At 39.4% G+C, this 24,458-nt stretch overlaps 3 protein-coding genes and 1 long non-coding RNA gene across 9 annotated transcripts in view; 1 reads left to right on the forward strand and 3 right to left on the reverse strand.

The window, feature by feature from the left end:
• The window catches only part of si:dkey-165e24.1, a 56,450-nt gene extending 51,342 nt beyond the window's left edge, over positions 1-5,108 (forward strand). For 3 of the 4 annotated variants that reach the window (XM_087245699.1, XM_088649643.1, XM_087245700.1), the window contains 2 exons: positions 2,857-2,903; positions 3,407-5,108. In XM_087245699.1, the coding sequence (XP_087101825.1) occupies positions 2,857-2,903; positions 3,407-3,951 (592 nt within the window). In that variant the 3' untranslated portion in view covers positions 3,952-5,108. The remainder of the gene's footprint in view (positions 1-2,856; positions 2,904-3,406) is intronic. The other variant, NM_001444692.1, reaches the window with a different exon arrangement.
• Positions 1-24,458, reverse strand: part of LOC148680292 (uncharacterized) — a 790,608-nt gene that overhangs the window by 428,557 nt on the left and 337,593 nt on the right. The gene's annotated exons all lie outside the window — the stretch shown is intronic.
• Positions 1-24,458, reverse strand: part of LOC141381693 (uncharacterized) — an 835,171-nt gene that overhangs the window by 58,815 nt on the left and 751,898 nt on the right. The window lies entirely within an intron of this gene.
• On the reverse strand, positions 9,999-15,534 carry LOC100331054 (uncharacterized). 3 transcript variants are annotated; one of them, XM_087248731.2, is made up of 4 exons: positions 14,752-14,805; positions 14,023-14,172; positions 11,390-12,317; positions 9,999-11,306 (listed from the first exon to the last, which is right to left on the reverse strand). In XM_087248731.2, the coding sequence occupies exons 2-4, from the start codon at positions 14,105-14,107 to the stop codon at positions 11,297-11,299; spliced, it is 1,023 nt and encodes a 340-aa protein (XP_087104857.1). In that variant the 5' UTR covers positions 14,108-14,172; positions 14,752-14,805; the 3' UTR covers positions 9,999-11,296. The 3 variants fall into 3 exon arrangements, with proteins under 3 accessions (XP_087104857.1, XP_087104855.1, XP_087104856.1); XM_087248729.1 differs by lacking the exon at positions 14,752-14,805 and adding an exon at positions 15,384-15,534 and having other exon boundaries at positions 9,999-12,317; XM_087248730.2 differs by having other exon boundaries at positions 9,999-12,317.

Below are 24,458 nucleotides of genomic sequence, written 5' to 3' on the forward strand. Positions count from 1 at the left end.
ACAGTTAGTGTGATATTCAGAGAGGCAATTACAGATTAGGAAGTGTAGTGGAGACTAAATAGTTGAGTTTTTAGTCGTTTCTTGAAAGTAGCGAGTGACTCTGCTGTTCTGATGCAGTTAGGGAGTTCATTCCACCAACTGGGCAGATTGAGCGTGAGCGTTCGCGAAAGTGATTTCTTCCCCCTTTGGGATTGATCCACGAGGCGACGTTCATTCACAGAACGCAAGTTTCTGGAGGGCACATAGATCTGCAGAAGCGAGAGCAGATAAGAAGGAGCAAGGCCAGAAGTCACTTTGTAGGCAAACATCAGAGCTTTGAATTTGATGCGAGCAGCAACTGGCAGCCAGTGCAAACGGAGTAGCAGCGGAGTGACATGTGCTCGTTTAGGTTCATTGAAGACCACTCGTGCTGCTGCATTCTGGAGCAGTTGAAGAGGCTTGATAGAGTTAGCTAGAAGCCCAGCTAGTAGAGAGTTACAGTAATCCAGTTTGGAGAGAACAAGAGCTTGAACAAGGAGTTGAGCTGCATGTTCAGATAAGAAGGGTCGGATCTTTCTGATGTTATAGAGTGTGAATCTGCACGATCGAGCAGTTCTAGAGATGTGGTCAGAGAAGTTTAGTTGGTCATTAATCGTTACTCCAAGGCTTTTCACCATTTTGGATGCAGTAATGGTTGCCCCGTCCATCTAGATTGAAAAGTTATGGTGTAGAGTCGAGTTGGCAGAAACTACAAGCATTTCCGTTTTTGCGAGGTTCAGCTGAAGATGATGATCTTTCATCCAGTGTGAAATATCCAACAGGCAGGCTGAGATGTGAGCTGGAACCGAGGGATCATCAGGATGAAAAGAGAGGTATAGCTGGGTATCATCAGCATAGCAGTGGTAGGAGAATCCATGTCTCTGGATGACTGGTCCTAGAGATGATGTGTAGATGGAGAAGAGAAGTGGCCCAAGAACAGAGCCTTGAGGTACCCCAGTGTTTAGATGCTGTAGGTTGGACACCTCTCCCCTCCAAGACACCCTGAATGACCTGTCAGAGAGGTAAGATCTGAACCATTGTATAACAGTGCCCGCAACGCCCAGTGACTCAACCGTAGATAGCAGGATCTGGTGGTTGACAGTGTCAAAAGCAGCTGACAAGTCCAGCAAAATGAGGACTGATGATTTAGAGTCTGCTTTAGCCAGTCTGAGATCCTCCACGACCGAGAGCAGGGCAGTCTCAGTTGAGTGGCCTTTCTTAAAGCCGGATTGCTTGTTGTCCATGAGATTGTTTTGAGTAAGAAAGTCCAGGACTTGATTGAACACTACTTTCTCCAGAATCTTGGCCATGAATGGAAGCAGGGATACTGGTCTGTAGTTTTCAAGTAGCGTATGGTCCAGGTTATGTTTCTTTAGCAGTGGGGTTACCCTAGCCTGCTTAAATGAAGTGGGGAATAAACCAGAGTCAAGAGATGTGTTAATTATGTGAGTCAGTGTTGGTATGACTGCAGGAGAGATGGCTTGGAAGAGATGAGAGGGAATGGGATCGAGTGGACAGGTGGTTGCATGGCTAGATAGCACCAGTTTGGACACCTCAGACTCAGAGAGCTGAGAAAAAGAGGTGAGTGTGTGTGGTGTTGGTGGTGTACCTTGCGTGTTTGTTGTAGGTGCAGCAAATTGAGCACTGATTTTTGCAGTTTTGGTGCAGAAGAATGTAGCAAAGTCATCAGTAGTAAGTGTGGAGGATGCGGGTGGAGGAGGAGGATAGAGGAGGGAGGAAAATGTTTTAAAAAGTATGCGAGGATTAGTGGCATTGTTGATTTTCAGACGGTAATACGTCTGCTTTGCCGAAGTAACCTCAGCTGAGAAAGAAGACAGAAGAGTTTGGTATGTTAAGAGCTGTGCAGGATTTTTAGTTTTCCGCCAAATTCTTTCTGCAGCTCGAAGTTTTGAGCGATGCTCACGGAGAGCATCCGAGAGCCAGGATGCAGGAGGACTGGCACGGGCTGGCCTGGATGCAAGAGGACATAATTGGTCTAGACATGATGCTAGTGTGGAGCAGAGTGTATCAGTGGCACTGTTCGAATCAAGTGCAGAGAGTTTGCAAGATGGAGGAAGAGAGTCTGAAACAATGGTGGATAGTCTATTGGGTGAGAGAGATCATAGGTTTCTGCGAAAGGTAACCAGTGTTGGAGTGTGTGGCGGCTCAGGAGTAATGTGGATGTTGAGAGACAGAAGGAAATGATCCGATATTTGTAGTGGAGTTACTATTGTTTGATCAGCGAAGCAGTGTCGTGTGTAAATAAGGTCTAGCTGATTACCTGATTTGTGGGTAGCAATATTTATTTGTTTTTTTGTGATTTGCACCTATATTCGACATACACCACTATCAGCTTCAATAGTGAGCATTACCATGACCCTGGGTTGCTCATATACATCAGTTTGCTCCTGAGTTGACCGTTGCTTGCCTGACCAATCTCTGTCTAAGATGTGACAGCTCCACACACACTCATGTTGTGAGTGCACTGATTAATGCACTGATATCATCTATTGTTGATCAGCCAATCACAATCCACATGTCTTATTGGACTCAATCTGCAGAATTAGTGTGTGTGTGTGCTATAAGCTGATGTTTGTGTACTGACTAAAGGACTGTGTGTGTGTGTGTGTGTGTGTGTGTGTGTGTGCTATAAGCTGATGTTTGTGTACTGACTAAAGGACTGTGTGTGTGTGTGTGTGTTATAAGCTGATGTTTGTGTACTGACTAAAGGACTGTGTGTGTGTGTGTGTGTGTGTGTGTGTGTGTGTGTGTGTGTGTGTGTGTGTGCTATAAGCTGATGTTTGTGTACTGATTGAATGTGTATCTGTGTGTTTACAGTCTGGATCATGTAGGAGACATGAGGATTACCGCAGGACCACGCAAATGTAGGACTACACACACACACACACACACACATACGCTCCCTCTCTCTCTCACATACACACAACACACGCTCTCTCACACACACACACGCTCTCTCTCACATTCACACACACACGCGCTCTCACACACACACGCGCGCTCTCTCTCTCTCACACACACACACACACACACACACACACACACTTGCTCTCTCACACACATACTCTCTTTCTCACACACACATGCACACACGCTCTCTCTCTCTCTCTCACACACAAACACACACACGCTTTCTCTCACATTCACACACACACACGCTCTCTCATACACACACACACACATACACATGCTCTCTCTCTCTCTCATACAAACACACACACACTTTCTCACACACACATACACACACACACACACACACACGCTCTCTCTCTCTCACACACACACACACACACACGCTCTCTCTCTCTCACACACACACACACACACACAGAGCTGTGGTTATAAATGTGTGTGTTCTTGTGTTCAGATGTCTGTTTCCTCACACTGGATCCAAACACAGCAAACACTCAACTCAAACTGTCTAAGGAGAACAGAAAGGTGAAGCATGTGAGAGAGGACCTGAGGATAATGAGGAAGGATCGGCGCTATCCTTATCATCCAGACAGATTTGATCCTGTGTTTCAGGTGTTGTGCAGAGAGAGTGTGTGTGGACGCTGTTACTGGGAGATTGACTGGAGTGGAGATCATGGTGTGTTTATATCAGTGTCATATAAGAGCATCAGGAGGAAGAGAGGTGATGCGTGTGAGTTTGGATGTAATGCTCAGTCCTGGAGTTTGCTCTGCTTATCCTCCAGATTCACATTCAGACACAATAACACACACACTCATGTCCCAGTGAAGCCGCTCAGCAGGAGAATAGGAGTGTTTGTGGATCACAGTGCAGGAACTCTGATCTTCTACAACATCTATAAAGACACAATGAGCCTCATCCACTCAGTCCAGACCACATTCACTGAGCCGCTCTGCCCTGGGTTTGGGTTTTATTCTGGATCATCAGTGAAACTGAGCTGAAGACTGACAAGAGATTTACCCAGAAACCTCTGCAGGTGTGTGTGTGTGTGCAGTCTTCATTTAAAATGTAGTTTTTTATTATATTGCCACAGCAATTACTTTATTATTGCACAAAAAAGCTACATTTTTTTAAGTGTCTTTCAGAATCAGTTTTATTGCCAAGTGTGCTTCACATGCACAAGGAATTTGTTACAGAAGATTCCAGTGTGCATAAAGTAACAACACAAAATACATATGAGAAAGAAAAAAACAGATGATAAACATTAAACAGAGATGCAGTTAGTCCAGAAATCTAGGTGTTGAGTTGTATGTACAAATTTGTTATAAATATACAGGTTATACGGTGATGTGTACAAATGCAAATGTAGAAAGTATTGCATTGTATATTGTTATATGGTGCTGTGTACAAGTGCATATGAGAAAGTATTGCACATATTTACTGCACAGCAGAGTAATATTTAACTGTTCATGAGGTAGATGGCCTGAGGAAAGAAACTTTTTCTGTGTCTGGCTGTTTTTGTGCCTGGTGCTTTAAAGTGCCGACCAGACGGTAACAGTTCCAACAGGTAGTGTGCTGGGTGCGAGGTGTCCAGAGTGATTTTACAAGCCCTTTTACTCACTCTGGAAGAGTACAGTACTTGAAGTGTAGGAAAAGTAGTGCCAGTGATTCGTTCAGCAGTCCAGACTATTCGCTGTAGTCTACGGAGGTCACTTTTGGCAGCTGAGCCGAACCAGACGGTGATGGAAGTGCAGAGGATGGATTGGATGACAGCTGAGTAGAACTGTACGAGCAGCTCCTGTGGCAGATTTAACTTCCTCAGCTGATGAAGGAAGTACAGTCTCTGTTGGGCTTTCTTCACGATAGAGTCTATGTGAATGTCCCACTGCAGATCCTGAGAGATGGTGGTGCAGAGGAGGTGTATTCATCATTTCACGATGGTGATATGTATTAAGAACAGGTCATTCATGCATATAGCTTTATATTTTTTCTCTAATCTTGAGCACAAATAATAAAAGTCAATGTCAAATCCACTGCTGATATTAGAATGTGATGATGAACATGGAAATGTCTGAATCCTGTCTGAATCTCTGTCAAATCTTGAATCCACTGTAGAGAAATCCAGCAGATCAATGAATAAAGGAGAAATGAAGTGTGACGTTTGTTTCTGCTCTTCTGATCTTCTTCTTCTTCATGATTTGACTTGAACTGAACAATAAAAACACATTTATTCCAGTATTTATTGATCTGTTCATGTTAGTTGATGACAGTAAAGTTGTTCTCTTTTAGTTCTTGTTGACTCTCAGTGCATTAACTGATGTTCACAAGCACAACTGTGGATTAATAATGCTTCAGAAAATGTCTGATCACTCTCATTCATTAGGAGTCATTAACTAGGATTAATAAATGCTCTGCAAGATTCATTTACTGTTATGAATTATCATTAACGACACCTTAATGTATATAATGTCATATTATCCACAATTATTTACTCAAATGAAAACTTGACAGCATTCAAGGGGAACATGATCGGGTTTCGGTGGGGACCTGAAGCTGAAGAGGCATTCAAGATTCTTAAGAAGCGGTTCACTTCAGCACCTATCCTTCTTATCCCCAATGCTGATGAACCCTTCACTGTGGAGGCTGATGCCTCTGAGGTGGGCATTGGAGCAGTGCTAACGCAAAGGGGTGAAGATAAAAGGCTTCATCCATGTGCTTTTCTCTCTCACTGTCTAACCCCTACTGAGAGAAATTACCATGTGGGAGATAGGGAGTTGTTAGCCGTGAAACTGGCTCTCGGGGAATAGAGACACTGGCTCGAGGGGGCGAAACACCCATTCCAAGTTCTTACTGACCACAAGCGTGCGTCCGGACCAAAGAGTCTGGCTTTCCACCAGGAACATTCCCCTACGGGTTGACTCCAGGAAACTATCCCAGAAGTTTATTGGTCCATTCAAGATCGCCAGGAAAGTAAACCCAGTCACCTACAAATTATACTTGCCAAAATCTTTAAAGATAAACCCTACCTTCCATGTGTCTTTACTAAAACCAGTTTTGTCTTCTCCTTTCTTTGTGACAGGTAAACCTCCCCCTCCTCGTTTTGTTGGAGGCCAAGCAGTCTTTACAGTCCGCCGGATACTGGACACCCGTAAAGTACGCAAAACTCGACAGTATCTCGTGGACTGGGAAGGCTATGGCCCTGAGGAGCATTCCTGGGTCCTTGCCAAGGACATTTTAGATCCGAGACTCATTCGAGACTTTCACGCTCTTAAGATGAAATCACTCGGCAAGAACGTCAGGAGCCGTTCCTAGAAGGGGGGGCCCTGTCAGGGTTTTTGGTTAATTTTTCATGTAATGTTTTTTATTCGCCACTAGATGTAGCCATTTCAACTTTTCTTTTTCTGGTTACCTGTAATCACAGAGATCAGTTTTACATGTTCCTTGTTTAGTTGTTTGTATAAAAGTAACCCTTTTTTTCCTCTGTTCTTTGCTCGGTTATTGTTGACCCATGCCTGTCGCCTACAGTGAGTTCTTCCTTCTTGTTATTTAAGCTAGTTCTCTTGTAACTAATATTCCTTGGAGTTTTTTGGAATTTTTCTGTTCAGAAGTTTTTGCCTGTCTGACTTGATGTACCTTTTGAAACCTGAAGTTTCCTGTTTTTGTTAACTGTTTTTCATCTTCCATTTGAAGATTGTTTTTTGTTGCTAATAAAACTCCTCAAGGAATCTGATAGTGTCTCATTGCTGGGTTCTTCAACTACCAGTGGCTTAGTGGTAAGGAGTCCACACTCACACGGCAGGAACCTGGGTTTGATCCCTGAGCCTGACAGAATAACCGAGCCTAACATGAACCCAGAGACTCGAGGTTCCCAGGAGCTTCTAGCCACTGTGGCTCAGTATGAGTCCACAATTCAACGCCATGAGGATGCCTTTGCCCAACAAGAAACTTTAATGGTTCAACACTCTCAGTTACTTGCAGATCTTATGGCTTCTGTTTGTCAACTCTTTGACAAGGTCCATGTTGATTCAACCCCAGCTCCTGCTGCTGCTTCAATACCTCTGCCAGAGTCCCGAGTAATCTCCCCTATGATGGAACCTCGCCTACCACCACCACAACATTTCTCAGGTGACCCCAGTGCTTGTGATGGCTTTCTAACATTTTTAGCTAACTTTTTTGAACTGCAGCCTTCATCTTTCCCCTCAGACCGTGCTCGTACTGCATATGTCATCACCCTGTTATCTGGTAAGGCCCTCTCCTGGGCCACTGCGGTCTGGAAGGCGAAGGCACCCTTCTGTTCAAGTTACAAGGCGTTTGAACAAGAATTCAAACGGGTGTTCGATCACCCCATCAGTGGTCGGCAAGCCTCAAAAAGACTCCTAACGCTACGACAAGATACTGGCAGTGTGGCAGAATATGCCATAAAATTTAGAACAATGGCAGCTGGAAGTGGTTGGAACAATGAAGCCCTCATGGTCTGTTTTCAAAATGGGTTATCTGAGACAATCCAGGATGAACAGGCTACCCGGGAACCATCTCTGGATCTCGAGAACCTCATGGAGCAAGCCATCCGTTTGGACAATCGACTGAGGGAGAGATATTTTAACCACCCCAAGCCCTCCTTCGGGGTTCCCACTCCAGCACCTACCCCCACATCACAGGTATCTCAATTCAGTGCAAAACCTATGCAATTAGGCAGAACTCGGCTTTCCCCCACGGAGAGAGACCGCCGCATGAGGGAGCAGCTTTGTCTATACTGCGGTTTATCTGGCCATTTTCGTTTTACCTATTACTATTATTCATTTACGTTTTAATAGTGTATTATCTCCAAAATAAATTAAAACAATCAAAAGAAAAGAAAAAAGCAGCTCGGGGCATCAACAGAGCTATGAATGGAGCGCTCTTCCTCTGTCTCACACATATACACAGGCATCTAAACGCGCAAAAACACACTTAGTAAACTTGACAAAACCTCTTAAAAACCTTTACTGCCAGCTGTGTAAAGGTTATTATGCGTTATTGAAACATCAAAGATGCAGCAAAGAAAGATCATTTTATGCAACAGCCTTACATTTAAAAAAAAAAACATAAGAGCGATCATATGCAAAAAAAAAAAAAAAGACCCAGCCTATAATTTGTTCCAGATGTTTTCTTTCCCTTATTTATCGATCGGAAAACGGTGCCCGCCTCTCCTTTCACTCCGCCCCGAAGCCCCGGCTGGCCCTCCTTGGCCCAAGGTATTCGGCGGGCCGAAAAAGGCCGGCCGCTGGCCCCAAGAAAGCCCCGCTTTGGCCCGATTAGGCCCCGGAAGTGACAGTGGAAATGCCACTGGCCTTGGCTCGCCCTGGCTCGCTCGCTTTAGGCGCGATAGTGGAAACGCGGCTATTGCCCACACTATTTAAGCAACACACTCACTCATTCACATTGCCGAGTCTTGTTAACTGTAAAGTAACACTACAATGTGTTTCCTAGTCTTGTTTTCCTGTGTTTTGACCCAAGCCTTGTTAGCCCGCCTGCCTTCTGACCACTCGCCTGATCCTTTGACTACAATTCTGGACTTCCCTTGTATGTCTGTTTGCACCTGTATTGACCATTGCTTGCCTGACCACTGATTAAACCTGCACGTGGAACCTATCTCTGTTGTTTGTGTCACTTGTGTTCTATTTGATTTGATTATGCTTGCTATCTGTCATTGACGACATTATTTGACAGTTTTATTCACTAGTAACATCAGACATTTGTCATTATCAGATTATATTCCACAATAGGCTAACTGACACTGTAAACATTTATTTTCATGCACAACCCTGTTCGCTATGAAAGAAAAAATCATATCAAATGCTTGTCGTAATCATAACTCTAAAATGAGATATGATCATTTAAATGAAGTGCACACTTTCGGTTTCATTTTGACTTCTAAGTGCTCGTTCATACTTCGTGCGCGGCTCCCAAATGTTCACTTTGTGCCACAAACTGAATATTATGTACAACTGTACTACCTGCTACTTCAACATTTGCAAGTTCTGTTCACTAAAGTAGATGCGCGCGCGTCTATCATTATGTAGAGCGTGCTCTCACGGTCAGCAGCTCACGTTACATGTGATTTCCAGGCCGCGAATACATCATTATATGAAGACAAAAATGACATTTTCAGGTGAATTATACCTTATAAATACAGTATGTGACTCTTTCAACATCATTTGGAGGTGTCTATGTCACTGAGCAACGAATGTGAAACAATGAAAAAACTTGTGCGGCCGCCTTTTCTTCTCTCATTAACTTGAAAATTTGATTGACAGAATCATAGAAATGTTGGATTAAGATCGTCAAGGGGGTAGAATCGAGATCGCAATCTTTTTACCATTAATTGTGCGGCTCTAATCCCTAATCATAACTCCTGTACAGTAGTTCCACAAATTTCTGACACTCGATGACACTGGAATACCCTGTCAGAAAAGTCTAGTAGCTGTCAATGAGCTTTTTACAGTGTCTGCTATAATGTTAATGCTGTTGTGTGTTTACATTGATGAGTATGACCACTGTGTTAAATGCACAGTACTGTTACGATCCTATTGCCGCATTAGATCATTATGATAACATATACCTTCAGTGATTTCCTGAAGATAAATACCCAAAAATAACAACTGAAATAAGTACAGCAGTCGCGATCGTCTGATCTCATATGAAGCTAGAAATCGCGAGGACATATGATGACGTGTGCAGGTACTGTAGTGCTGTCCCAATTCTTAGGGGTAAAATTTGAAGCCCTTCAACTTAACCCTCAGTTGTAAGGGGTAGGGGTTCAAAAATAGAATTGGGATCGGGCCTTAATATTTAATCCACATAAATTTGTTAAAAGTGTTAAGTTAACTTAATTTGTGTTGTGACAACATGAAAGAATTGTGTGGAACCCTGCACAAATATGGTTGTTAGTTCATAATAAGTTGAAGCACATTGTCAGATTTTGCTGTATTTGGCTTAAGCGTTCTTTGGTGGCTCGCAAATGTATAGATGACTCTAATACATCAAATAAGTAAGCTGACCAAAGTTCTTACGGGCAGAAGACTTTATTGAAGAGAATTAATTGTGCAGTTCATCAGCAGTGATGTTAACTTGTCTGTCTTCAAGTAACTTAAACCAAAATACAGTCTGTGAGACTCTAATTTATAACAAAGGATGAAACCCCCCTGGAGATTACCCAACTGCTTTGGTTGGGTCACATCTCTTGAGTTCCTGTAGGTCAATTGGTTGCATATGAAACAAGCCAATACAATCGATCAACATACAGAATTATTGTGCCTTCTTGCAGCCCGATAGCAACTCTCACAACCTGGTACTGGGCTGTGACCCCTGATCTACACTACAAAACAGCTGGCAAAATCTTCAGCCCTCTTCAGTTGAGGTTAAATTTTCAGGTGTTCAAAGGGTTTTATTATCAGTAACTTAATATGTATTCAAGAGTTCACACTTGTTTGGCATGCTATCCCGGAAGAGACCTAAGCTCAAAAGATCCTCGAGCCCTAAGCTCCCTCCCGTTAGCAGGACGAGAGGGGAGTGTGAGCTCAGGTAGATCTTGATGAACTCCTCAGGCTTCTTTCTATTCTAATGACAGATATAGGGTCGGCTAAAGGGAGATATAAGGCTTACTAAGAGCTCGACTATGGTGCCAATTTAATGTCCAGTTTACTTAGGTTGTGTATTTTTGGACTGTGGGAGAAAACCAGGGAACCCAGGGGAAACCCACGCGAGCACAGGGAGAATGAGCAAACTCTAACATTCTTACTGTGAGGCAACAGTGCTAACCACTGGCTAATCATTGGCTGCCGTGTTGCTCAATCTAGAAAGGAGGGGGAGTAAGGGTGGGAGGGGGATTCTTCAAGACGAAGATAACTGAGTTAAGAGGACAATCATAAGCATGTGATCCTCTTGAAAGTAGTTTATAAATAAACTTCACTTGAATGAACAGCCAAACTACGTGAAAAAGCTGCCGTTTTGAATATACCTGTGTTTGTGTGGACAAGGCCTTAATGTTGAGGACTCTACTCCCCATTGTGAAGCTTTAGGTGAGCGCTGAGGCTTCTTTTACACTTAAAGCCCTTTCCACATTCACTGCATTTAAAACGATCCTTTCCTGAGTGAGTCTCCATGTGTTGCTTAATGGAGTCTTTGCGTGTGAGACTCTTTCCACACTGATCACATGTAAACAATATGGTTCCAGTATGACCATTCATGTGGTTCTTGAGGCTAGTTTTGGTTGTGAAACTCTTTCCACACTGAGCACATGTAAAGGGCTTCTCTCCAGTGTGAGTTCTCATGTGGTGTTTGAGTGTGCTTTTAAGTGCAAAACTTTTACCACACTCTGTGCATGTGTAAGGTTTCTCTCCAGTGTGAATCCTCATGTGGTGTTTGAGTGTGTTTTTATGTGGAAAACTTCTACCACACTCTGTGCATGTGTAAGGTTTCTCTCCAGTGTGAATCCTCATGTGGATGTAAAGGTCTTGTTTTTTACCTAAACTCTTTCCACACTGTTCGCAGGTGTAAGGTTTCTCCCTAGTGTGAGCTCTCATGTGAGCAATCAGGTTCGGCTTTTTACTGAAACTCTTTCCACACTGTTTACAGCTGAAAGACTTCTCTCCAGTATGAGTTCTCATGTGTTCTGCAAAGTGTCCAGCATGATAAAAGCTTTTTCCACACTGTTGACATGTGTATGGCCTCTCTCCAGTGTGAATTCTCATGTGGATTTTAAAGTTTTGTATTTGACTAAAACTCTTTCCACACTGTTCGCAGGTGTAAGGTTTCTCCCCTGTGTGAACCCTCATGTGAACATCAAGGTTTGGCTTTTGACAGAAACTCTTTCCACACTGTTTACAGCTGAAAGGCTTCTCCCCAGTGTGAATTCTCATGTGTGCTGCAAAGTGTCCAGCATGATAAAAGCTTTTTCCACACTTTTGGCATGTGAACTTCCTCTCTCCAGTGTGAGTTCTCATGTGCGCTGCCAGGTTTCTTGCATGACGGAAGCTTTTTCCACATTCTTGGCATGTGAACTTCCTCTCTCCAGTGTGAATTCTCATGTGGGCTTTAAAGCCTTGTATTTGACCAAAACTCTTTCCACACTGTTCGCAGGTGTAAGGTTGCTCCCTACTGTGAACTCTCATGTGAACATCAAGCTTTGACTTCTGACTGAAACTGTTTCTACACTGTTTACAGCTGAAATTACACCCAGATTTGGATTTCCGAGGTCTTCCGTGTGATGAAGTCTTTTTAGTCAGTGTGGGTTTTTCATCAGTCATTATTTCTTGGGGTTTCTCAAACTGCTGTTTCTCATCTACTTCATTCTGTCCATGAGTCTCTTCTTTCAGCACCATCAGATCTAAAAAAAAAAAAAAAAAGAGTTAACTTTAGTATGAAGGCTCAAAGCGATAAGCAAGAAATGGATGTTTCACCCACAAATGAAAATAACCTTACCATTTACTCTCCATTAAGGTAGTTTTAAACATTTCCTTTATTGTGGAACACAGTAAGCCAGTGTTTTTTTTTCTTTCTTTTTTTTAATATCTTATTTGTGTTCAACAGGATTAAGAAACTCATAAAGGTTTAAAACCACTCAAGGAAGAGTAAATGGTGAGGCTATTTTCATTTCTACATCAACTATTCCTTTAAATGGTTCCTACAATTACCCATTTTTTACAAGATGTAAAATAAGTCTATGGTGTTCCCAGAATGTGTCTGAGGTTTCAGCTCAAAATCAGATCATACACCTTGTAGAATATTTAATTTAGGGGTCAGAGGAAAACCAAGCTCTTTTTGTGCCTGTGGCTTTAAATGGAAATACATGTTTAGAGTTACTGAAGTTTGTCCTGCACGCTTGTGTGTTTTTTTTAGTTACATATTTGGTTTGGTGCGTTAATCTTATCGTTGCTATTATTCAAAAGAAGGTAATGATTCGCACTCAATTGCTTCGTACTGTTTTTATTTTTACTTTTTCTTACATTGTACGGGTGATAACGGACAAACAGACGTTTCGGCACGAAGCCTTCCTCAGTGTGTGGCATAATTCTCTAACTCCACCCTTTTATCCCATAGTCAATCACAATGTGCAATTAGTTAGACCTAAATAAAAATAAATAATAATGTTAAAATATTTTAGATATTTCTTAGCAAAAAATCTTAAATATTGTGTAAAAACAAGAGAGCTCGACTAGGATCCACACACTTTTTTCCAAAATAAACTTTCTTTAAAATAAAAAACAAATGAATAAAAGTTTTGAAAACTATAATAAACTAAATCTATGCACAACAATCTGTCCAGGTCGATGTCCTCAGCAGTAAATACATGGAGCACGTTTGAACAAATGAAGCACAAAAATAATTAAACTATTATGATAAATAGAGTTAAAATGATCTTTTTGAATGAAAAGTTTAAAGTTTTATTGAGATGGATTGTTGGTGATTGTGTGGGTTTTGGCCAGGTTGGGTAACAAAACATGAACAAAGGAAAATAAAGACTTGTTTAAAAAGATTTAAGACCTACAACACAGTATTTCCGTAAATTTAAGACTTCTTAAGGCCTCAAATTTTAGGTTTTTGAATTTAGGACATTTTAAGACCCTGCGGGTATTACATAGATCATATCTGTGAGAACTAGTAACAACTACTAAAAACAAGTTTAAACCCATAAAGAAATTGATGAAAAAGGGAATTGTGATCAACGTGTCATATGCAAATGGAAAGTACTAAGCCAACACTATCACTGTAATAGCAGATATCTTCTATGAGAATACTGTAGGTCAAATATCTTCAGCTCAGTTAAACTTTTTAATTTTTTGTTTTTATTTACTTTATATAGCGCCAGTGCCCAAGGACGCTTTACAAACAGTAAGAGAACAAGAAAAGCAATAAACTTAAGAAGGTAGAGAAAATGGGAGACTAATAATACATAAAATAATGACAAAAGACATGAAAACAAGTGATGAAAGAAACTCATTCCTGTCTTTTCATTGAGTGCTTATGTGCATTTAGGAGAACTAGGCAGCACACTCAGGGCTTCAAGATGGATTTTGAGAATGAAAACCAACCTGTTTGTTCCTGCAGATCTTCCTGTTTGACTGTGAATGTTTCTTCAATCTTCACATCTTCAGTCTCCTCTTTAATAAACACCATCTTTATAACAGTGTGGAGATCAGTCGCTTCAGCAGGAGTTTTTCTCTGTGTTTGGACACTTTATCCTGTTTAAAATTAACAAAACAATAAAAATGTCCTGTTTAAAATGAATAAAACAATTAACAAAAACAAAATAACTTCACTTCAGCACTTGCTTCAACAGTTTCTTTATATAAGAGTGATTAACAAAAATAAATCAGGTAAGTCTGAGCAAAAAACAATAGCCACAAAAGAGAAGATTAAGACCAGTACTTCATTTCTTATATATAGTGATGTTTACTTCGAATACAATTACATTATGCTATTTAATAAATTAAACCTTCATTAAAACACTTATTACACTCTTTACTGTTGCTTTATTCAAACTTTAACAAATGTTAATTATTTTGTTTGTTTTATTTATTTTAATGTCTGCTTACAGCAACGTTGTAGCACTCTTTTGCAGGAGACAAGAATTTACTCTTGTGGACAAATAAAGTTTATCCTATCTTATTCAAACAATAGACCTTACTGTGAGTAAAATAGTACTTCGTTGTATAAAGGGTTAAAATAATATTTTCAACAGCAGGTACATTTAGCATGAAAGGAACAACCTGAAATTTAAACCAGTCGGTTTACATCTGTGTAAAAGCTTTAAAACAAACCTTTCTCCAGTTGAATCATAGTACTGGAGTGGCGCAGCCTTATGATGTCACACCACCACGCCAAAATAAAAGTCTTTTTTAAAGCTTTTTCCCTCACTTACTCTTAGTCATGACTTATTGATACATTTCTCCCTTGTTTTCCACTTTTTACTTTATCTGCTTTCTGTTTTGTATTTGTAAGACCATCACTATTTATGTCAATTGAATAAATCTATTTACAACCACTAGATCTTTGCCTTCAGGTAGGTTGGTAAGTGGTTGCATTTTCTTTAAACGATTGCATTTCTTCATCCATAGCTTTAATCCACATTCACTTGCATTCACTGGTGTTACCACCTCTTTGTATGTTTGAATGGGAAAACATCAAATTCTCCAAAATTGCCAGCCAGGTTCCAACCTATATAATATGTTGTAGCTTATTTGGGCTACAGTCCATTTGTCAGGATAAAAACAATATTTATAACCAAATAAACAAAAAAGTTCCCATGAACAAAAAAGAAGCTTTTAAAAATGACTGAAGAACTTAAGACAGCGTTGAACATCATGTGACATCCACGCATGTTTAGATTTTACATTTTATAATGTTATCATTCAGATATTATTTGAGTGTAAATTCAGAATGTGCAACTCACCTTTTCAGTCTTCAATGAAGAAGTGGGATGAAAAAATGGCCTCAGTGGGTTTTTCTTTGTAGGTTGTTGTTGGTAATAATCCCAATGTAGGAATCTACAATAGTAGTTTGTCCTCCAAAGTTGTTCTCTTTACTTGGCGAAATAAGCCAATGAAGATTCTCTTAGGAACTCAGAATATAAAGATATCACCCTGCTGAGCTACTGGATCTGGAATGTGATTGGATAAGACTCAATTGGCCCCCTTTAATTCTGGTATAAAGACGCAAATGAGCAGTGAAGACTCAAGACACATACAGTGGGGGATGGGAAGTCCAGCAGCTTTACAAGTCATAGTTTTACATAGAAATAATGATGTATTGGGAAAATGAGTTGACTTTAGCCATCACTATTTGTTTTGTTGCTGTTGTTTTATAATACTATTGATTGAAGCGTTTTTATTTTGGCTGCTGCATTTTGTAGTTAATGTTGATACATTTATGTTGAGGTACTTTGATTTGAAACACATTTCAATTTATCTTTCCCAAGCCTGGTTAAAAGGTAATGCAAGAGTTGTGTGTTGTTTTTTTTAGAAGCTTCTCAGAGTTTTGTGTGAGTTTAGAGTCCTTTATTTCTCTTAAAGCACATGCTGTGTATTACTGGCTTCTGTAAGACTCTTAACATGTCAATTATTTCTTTTAAAAGTGTCTATAGATTTTAACAATCAAAATGTAACTTGTTTCTGTGCCAATTTAGTTTTCTTTTCTTCGTCTTTTAGTTGAACAGAACATGTGTGAGCAGCTCAGCTTTCTCGAAAGCCTCTTATTCACCTGATAGGTAACAAAGATGTTTTTCCCTCTATTTAATATTTGTGTTTGTGCATACATATGCATAGACATTCACAAAAGCATGTGATACCCTGTCACAAAACCTTTTTTAACACAGTAAAGCTATCACATACTGTCCATTTTTTTTTAAATATGTGATGCATCTAAATATTTATAATCAGAAAATAATTACATTACAAGTTAATTTGTTGTATAGGCAGCATATACAGGGTAATGCAATGACAGGAGTTCACTTTCATAACTACAATGCAGAACTTTAAATGTGATTTATCTGCTCCACCTACACCAACTACAGCATTTCTCAGACTTCTTTTTTCACTATGGTGTAATTACAGTGGTGAACATCACATAAAACAACAACTGCACTTACTCCTGTAACTTGTTTGGAACAATGACATTTAAATATCTGTGTCACATATTCATTTAAATAAATGGCTCATCATTGTGTGCGGTCATCTTTAGTAATAGCTGCCTGATATTTAATTGAATAGGGTCGTTTTACATATAAGAAACCTGTTAACAGGTATAGCTGTTAATGCCAATACCAATTTGATAGCCTAAAGCAAATTACATGAACAAGACCTGCCTTACATCTCTTAGGACAGTGGTTCTCAAACTGTGATACGTGTACCACTAGTGGTACGCAGGCTTCCTTCTAGTGGTACACAGAGGAATGAAATATGTCATGTACATGCTACACACATTTCAAAATTTAGCAAAAATGATGTATATAATATGCCTATATTATATATAGCCTATATTTCTGAGGTAATCTGCCACGTTTTTTAACTGTGCAGAGTTGTAGCTGCTTTACTAGGCCTACTAGGCTACTGTATTTCAATACTGCTCATTTTGGTGGTACTTGGAGAAGCCATTTTTTTCTGAGGTGGTACTTGATGAAAAACGTCTGAGAACCTCTGTCTTAGGACAAATAATCATAGGTGTCTATAACAACACATGCTTGATTGCCCAGATCTTTACAATCAGTACATCTGAATGGTGCCTTTTAGTAAGCATAGTTCTTCACCAATACCAGTTTAATACTTTATATAATTACACATGTGAGGCATCACAGTGGTGCAGTGGGTAGCATGTTTACTTGACAGCAAGAAGGTCGCTGGTTTGAGCCTCAGCTGCGTCAGTTGGCATTTGTGTGTGGAGTTTGCATGTACTCCCCGTGTTTGTGTAAGATTTCCTCCAGGTGCTCTGGTTTCCCCAAAGTCCATAGATGTGGTATGCATGCGGTGTGTGTGAATGAGTGTGTATGTTTCCCAGTAATGGGTTGCAGCTGGAAGGGCATCTGCTGCGTAAAGCATGTGCTGGATAAGTTGGTGTTTCTTTCCACTATGGTGACCCCAGATTAATAAAGGGACTGAGCTTTAAAGAAAATGAATAAATATATATGAGTAATATATCACACGAGGAGCAGTGCGATGAGGCCTTCTATCTGTTTTTGTATTTCTGTTTGTTGTAATGGCCTGTTGTTATTGCAATAAAAAAAATAAATGAATTTTTTTTTTTCAAGTTCGATGTGGCTGTAGATCAGCACTGGTGGAAGGCATGTGTTATATTGTACACTAGGCACTCGAGAACGATTGTCCTTCTACCTTTTGTTTCAATCCCCTGACAACTTTGCTCATCTTCAGAGCTCCTTCATCTGTCATAGACAGCAAGAGTCCCGAGATGCTCAAAGTCCAGAAAAGGAACCAAAAACTATGTCAAAACATGTGACATTTGACTTTAGTGGTTCAATTGTAATCGAGTTCCAAGAACATTTTGTGTGCAAGAAAATGTGGAAAAAAACAGCCATGTCCAAAGTAGGAACTGTTGAAGCATATAGTGGCTGTTTTTGCCTCTGTATTCTCTTAATTTGCATTCAGCAGAAGAAACTCAAACAGGTTTGGCTCAAGGATGAGTAAATGACAGAAATGTGATATTTATGTGAACTACCCCTTTATTGCTTCTGTAAGTAAAGGTAAATTAAATATTACTACTGAAGATATTGCTAAACAATGGCAGGAAACGTTGAACACAGATAATAAGAGACAACAATTCATGTAGGCCTATGAAGATGTAGAAATAGAAAAGAGGTCATAATTATGAGAATGATATTTGGACTCAGATATTATTAGGAAAGTAATGTGTTGTAGACATATACAAATCATCATAAAGTGGATTTAAAAAGTTAAGAAAATATTTAGATTTAAGGTTTGTGTGTGAGAGAGCAGATATAGTGTAAAGTGAAAACCATGGGAGAAATGTACCAAAAAGTCATGACTGCAACAGTATGTGGCAAAAAAAGCTAAAAAAAAGACTTTTATTTTGGCGTGGCATGTGACGTCATCAGGTGGCGCCGCTTCAGCGCTGTAATAATTCAACTGGAGAACCAGACGATTCACACTGTGACAAGAGGTTTAACCAGTTAATAATCTGACAACACAAAAGATGATTTACTCTGGAGAGAAACCGTACAGACCTAATCAGTGTCTACAGAGTTTCGCTTATTCGGCGCAGCTTAAAAAACACATGGACAAAAAGTTGCACACATGACATGAATGCAGCAAAACATTTTCTCATGTGCACAGGATGTTTCATGTCTGAATAATGTTTGAAAAGGCTGAGTGACGGCATACTGTTTTCCAACACTTTCAAAATGCAGTATGTGGGGTTGTAAATGTGTCGCGTTTAATGTAAACACAATAATGGTGGCTGAGTGAAGAACAGTTTTATTAATATCTAGCGAACAGCACCTCTGCGGCTTAAAATCTCTTTGCAAGTGATTGTACAGGTTGTACTCTACTCTCTAGTGTATGCATGTAGCTAGTATTGTTTTGTATGATGTTCTCTGTCTGACTCCCTGAATGAGAAACAAATCACTGGGAAGACACCACACATTAAAGAGGGTGGAGCTCCAGGACGATTAGTGTTCAGTATACCAGGGCCTAAAGTTTAAAAAGCCCATTCATTTGTCCTGTGTTGCATCTTTTATTAATAAAGTTTCTTTACATTTAGGTTCAAGATTCTTTCTAGTTTACTACTGTAGGGATGGAATACAGTTTAACCCAAAGAATGACCAGTCTGTCTGATGAAGAAGAACTGGAATCAGAGATTCAAATAAATAAATGAAGTTTACTTAAGATAGTTTGCAGTTTCATCAGCAGAAGCCAGCTTTAACACTCGCAATGAGTTCCTAGGCCGCTCTGACTTACAGTACAACAATGCAGAAATTATACTCTTTACACAAGTCCAGAAAATGTGGGATCCAGGTAAACAGTTCTCATTGGTTACAGCAAAAATAGACAATTCTAAATGCTTGCGTCAATGAAGTATTGTATCTAGCTCCAGATATGGATGGCGACATGGTTCCTGGGGGTCAGGCCAACCCTAAGTTATTAAGAGCTGATCTCTGACCTGTACAAGTTAAACCAAGGACACAATAGACGCTAGAGACAATCAGTTGTGGAAACTCAAGGTTGTTTTTTTGTACGTTCAGCTGTTTTATCAAACTGAATCAAGACTGGTTCCATCAACATTCGGCTACAATATCCTTACTACACAAGAGGCTATCTACATACAAAAGGAAGTACTTTAATAAGAATTAACAATCAAAACAGAACAATCAAAAACAGCTAAAGTACTGTAGACAATATCATAACAAATAGAAAAGGTGTTTTTTCTCTCCTCTACATCAGCAATTCCATTCAGAGGGAGAGAGAGATCTCGCTGACCTATGACCTGGTTTTTGTGTGTCTCCTGAAAACAGTTAAAATAGACAGGCAAGGAGAGGAGCACAGACACTGAACATTTTTACATAAAGCAGTGTTTTAGTTATTCATTGGTTCAGGTCAATTTAAAAGTTAAAGACTAATTCAAATAATCAAATAATTATATCTAATAAAAGTAATGTGAAACAGGATGTTGAAAAAAGGATAAACGTCGATTCAAGTTGAGATGGATTTGAAGGTAGAAATCCGACTCCTTCATACCCCTGTTTTTGGCTGAAAGTGGAAGAATCCGCTTCGGGTCAACCAGTGGGGTCAATAAAGAATGTGGAAGTAATGACTCATGCCCCCTTATTTAGGTTACAGGGTTTCTTCGCCCTTTCTTGGACATGCTGGAACCTAAAAATTCCAGTCCCCAAGCTAAGGGCTCTTCCACCTTCTACTCACAATGGGCTTCGTCTGTGTATTCATCAAGCCATCCGGCTTCAAAGACAGTTCGTCAGTGTCAGTAGACGTTTCTCATCATCAGTAAGATTGAGGGTCCTGCAAGCGGAAGTGATAACATACGAAACAAAACAGCAGACCAAAGTCCAGAATATGAACACAAATGCGCAAGCCCTAATGCTGCGTTCACATCAGACACGGAACGCACGTCAAGCGCGAGTGATTTACATGTTAAGTCAATGCAAAATAGACATCCTGCAGCGCGATACGTGCGAATGGCGCGGCGCGAATGACAAGAATTGCGCGAATGGCGTGGCAAATCTGGTGTGAACGCATTATAATAGTCCTCCATAAGTAAACAACATACTTTCATCGATACATCCTCTGATGCAACTTGTTCAAACTATAAATCCAAACATCCAGGCTAATTTTAAGACTCAGAGTTCCTATGATCAGACACAAAAGGTCATCGACTAGACCTAAGCCACAGAGGATTCAAATTCATGACCTGCAAAAACATCTTTATCTTCACCAGTCTCAAAACCTTCATCAGCATGTTCTGTAACTTCAAATTAGAATAATGAAGCATTTTTACATTAACACACATTAAACATGCCAACAGCACAATAGTCCTATTCAGCACCATTACCATGTTTAATCATCACCTTGCTGAACTCCATGTCAGTCAAGTCCACTTAAAATATCTTTTCATTCAAATAATGATGTGATTGTAGGGATGCAACACATTCCTCTGTATCATTGATAGGAAGTGTACAAGCACCCTTGTCCTGGCCATAAATGAGCCAAAATCACCTTCACAGTTAACAAACTAATATCAAATCCACTCTCTGAAAGCCGGGCTAAATGAATAAACACTGTTATTGCACTCCTGACATTGAGCCAGACCCTCAGTCACCTCAAAGAGACTAGATATAGATATAACCTGTTACCTAGAGACCAAGAAAGATGTAATGGTTTTTACAAACTATTAATCCAATTCATTAACATGCAATAAGAGGGATTGTGAATCCATTTCTTTTGTTCCCACTTTTTAGGGGTTTAACAAAATCTTTGTCAAATTCAACAAAGATCAAACATGAGTCTGTCAAACTCAAGCATCTTTTAACAGAAATAAGACTAAACCTTATAATTATCTTTTCAACTTGTCATTTGCACCATATTACTTTACTCTGACTAAACCATTCAACATAATCAGAAGCAGACACCTTGTATAAAATTCATTTGATTCTTACTGTCTGGTCAATTAGAAATGCTCACAGGTTAGCTATTCGCTCAAACTTTTGATTATTTGAAAATCTTTCATACCTGTCATTTGACAGTGAAACCTGTTTGAAAGCATTACCAATTGAACAAGAACAGACTGATTTAACAACTCTATTACCACATATAATCAAGACTCTTGCTTGGATATGGACTACTAAATTTTCATTCAAAGACAGTCTAAGTTTCTTTACAACTTGTCAGTATTCACAATAATAATATTGACTTGAGTTGACTTGACTGCTTAAAAATGCTGTTAAAGTTGACGCTGCATTTCTGTTTATTAAAATGTTCATTTTCGCTGCAGCAGTATAAATACTTCTTTCTAAATTCTTACATCAGCTATTTAACCATCAGATTCAAACACTTTCATTCAACTTTATCTCTCTGTTCTACATAACATCCAAACAATTATGTTCCTCTGCACTTGAGGACACACACACATAGACAGAGAGTGTTTTACTGCAGCATTTGCCTTTAACACAAATGACTTCAACTCAATTATCTGTGTATTTTTCCTATGCTAGAGTGAGGATGCTTTCTGGACTATTGTGGTTAGTGACTTAGCCAATGTCACTGTTTAAATGCCATCAAGTCTAAAATATTTAACATTAACATTCAGATAGAAAAGAGTTAACTGTAATTAACCTTTGCATTCTCAGTAAATTTAGACATGTGTTTGTAACCTAATATGCATGGCAGTCTTTAATTTCACAGCTATAAGCTAATAAAATTATTATTATTATTATTCCAGAGAGTAATCTGAACCAGGAAAAGAGGTAATTATTAACCATTGCAATCAAAGCAGGATAACCCATCCATTTAAAGCTCATCTCATGGTCTGCATCATCTTTTCCTCAGATTAACTCAGCATTATAAACTTCTTGCATTTCGCTTATACAATCTGTAATAATATAATACTCATTTCAGAGGTTAGTGACAATATTCATACAACAGGGACGAATCATTCCCTCAGGACAATAAGCATTATTGTACCATAGATATGAATATTGTGACAGCTCATAACTAAGTTTGCTTTAGGTGTTGAACTCGCACAAACTTATTCCTAAAATTCTTTGTCCAGTTTCAACTAGATTTACATGATCTTTTATCAGGTTTCAAAGTTTCCCTGTTCATAATCAATGTCTTTTCTGAGACAATCAGCTGGTGCATTTTGTTTTCTTAATATTGTTGCTAAGCAAGTCGATAACAGAAACAAAACACAACTTATGGCTTCACTCAAACAGTCTCTGTCTCTCTGTTTCATGCACATAAATTTTCAATAGTCTTAGACTATAACATTAAAATGATTACAATTCAGAATCTTTAATCATTCACCAACATTCCAAATGTCAAAAGTTTAATCTCTAAAAAAACTCAGTTGGAACTATTTAAAGACTAAGAGAATTTCTTGTAATTATTTTACCTTAACTGCTTAGTTCCATTCAGCTGTGTTATCCTAACCATCTCACAGCCAGTCTTTATCTTTAGCCAACACCATCTCGAAAATGTCCTTCGTCATGCATAAGGACCTGCATCAGTAAAATACTATGAAAAGTCAGACACATCAGTTAAAAATCATCTCAGCTTCACTATCAAGGAATTCAGCATTCTAAAAATTCATACATATAAAATATCCAGTGCTGTTAAAGCAGCCAACCACATTGATATTGGTAAAATTTTAAGAAACTGTACTGTCTCCAATGGTTCTTGAAAGCCCATTGCCATTATCTTTTTACCAATCATCTCCTTCAGGGTATCATACCCATGGCATAGTCCGTTGATGCTTGTCACAAGGACAGACATGTCCTCAATAAAGGCAGGATTCTCGTGATCAGGTCTGGACGGGGCCACTGAGGCAGATTACTGTAACTTCAAACAGTTCCCCTCTAAGGATGCTTTAGGCCGATAGAGCATCACCCCAGTCCAGCACCATCATTCCCACCGGTCAACTGCCACTCACACTGCAAGCTCCTGTGCAGGCTTCCTCCATGATTCAGAATTTTCTGCAAACTTGGGAAAGTGCAGTCAAGAACCATGAAAGCCATTGAGACTAACTACTAGAATTTAAACATTGAGACAGGTTAATCAAACACTTAAATCAACTGAATATTAAGCTGAGATTATTCAGGGAGTTTAGATATCACCCTGATCCATTCAGTGTCAGGGTCTACTACCTCAGTATAGCCATCAGGCCCTGTATGTGATGGTGGAGACTAAGGATAAGACAAAAGTTACAAACAGGAATAAACCACTGAAGACAAGACAAGAAATTTCCAAACAGTAATAACAACTGTTCAAATTAATTATCTCTATAGCTCAGCGGGTATATTAGTGTTTTTCAAGATGCTTAAACAAAAGCATTTTCATTCATTCATTTCTCTATTCACTTAGTCCCTTTATTAATCCGGGGTCGCCACAGCGGAATGAACTGCCAACCTATCCAGCACGTTTTTATGGAGCAGGTGCCCTTTCCAGCCGCAACCCATCACTGGGAAAACAAACAAAAGCATTTTGCAATCTCTTATTTGTTAACTTTGATTTTTAATTACTAATACCTCTATTAGTGTATACAAATTGAAATGTAGAATTTCTGTATTCATTCTAGCATTTCCTTTACATTGGGATTTCCAACTGAGCACTGTGCTTATCAATTGTTATGGAATAGGCAGATAGCAGCTCTTAGCTGACATCTAATGAGAGAGAAAGAGAGTTTTGAGCAATCTAGAATGAAAATGCATGTTTACTAAGTTTAAACATACATTAAACATAACATTAACCTCAATAACATAATTTTATTGTAA

This window comes from Danio rerio, chromosome 4 (assembly GCF_052040795.2).
Source record: "Danio rerio strain M-AB ecotype USA chromosome 4, GRCz13ab, whole genome shotgun sequence".
NCBI lineage: Eukaryota > Metazoa > Chordata > Actinopteri > Cypriniformes > Danionidae > Danio > Danio rerio.

Coding starts and splice junctions, on each gene's coding strand:
- LOC100331054 (XM_087248729.1), bottom strand. CDS start 14,107: ATGGTGTTTATTAAAGAGGAGACTGAAGATGTGAAGATTGAAGAAACA. Junction 12,318..14,022: donor AGATCTGCAGGAACAAACAG/GTTGGTTTTCAT, acceptor TTTTTTTTTTAG/ATCTGATGGTGCTGAAAGAA.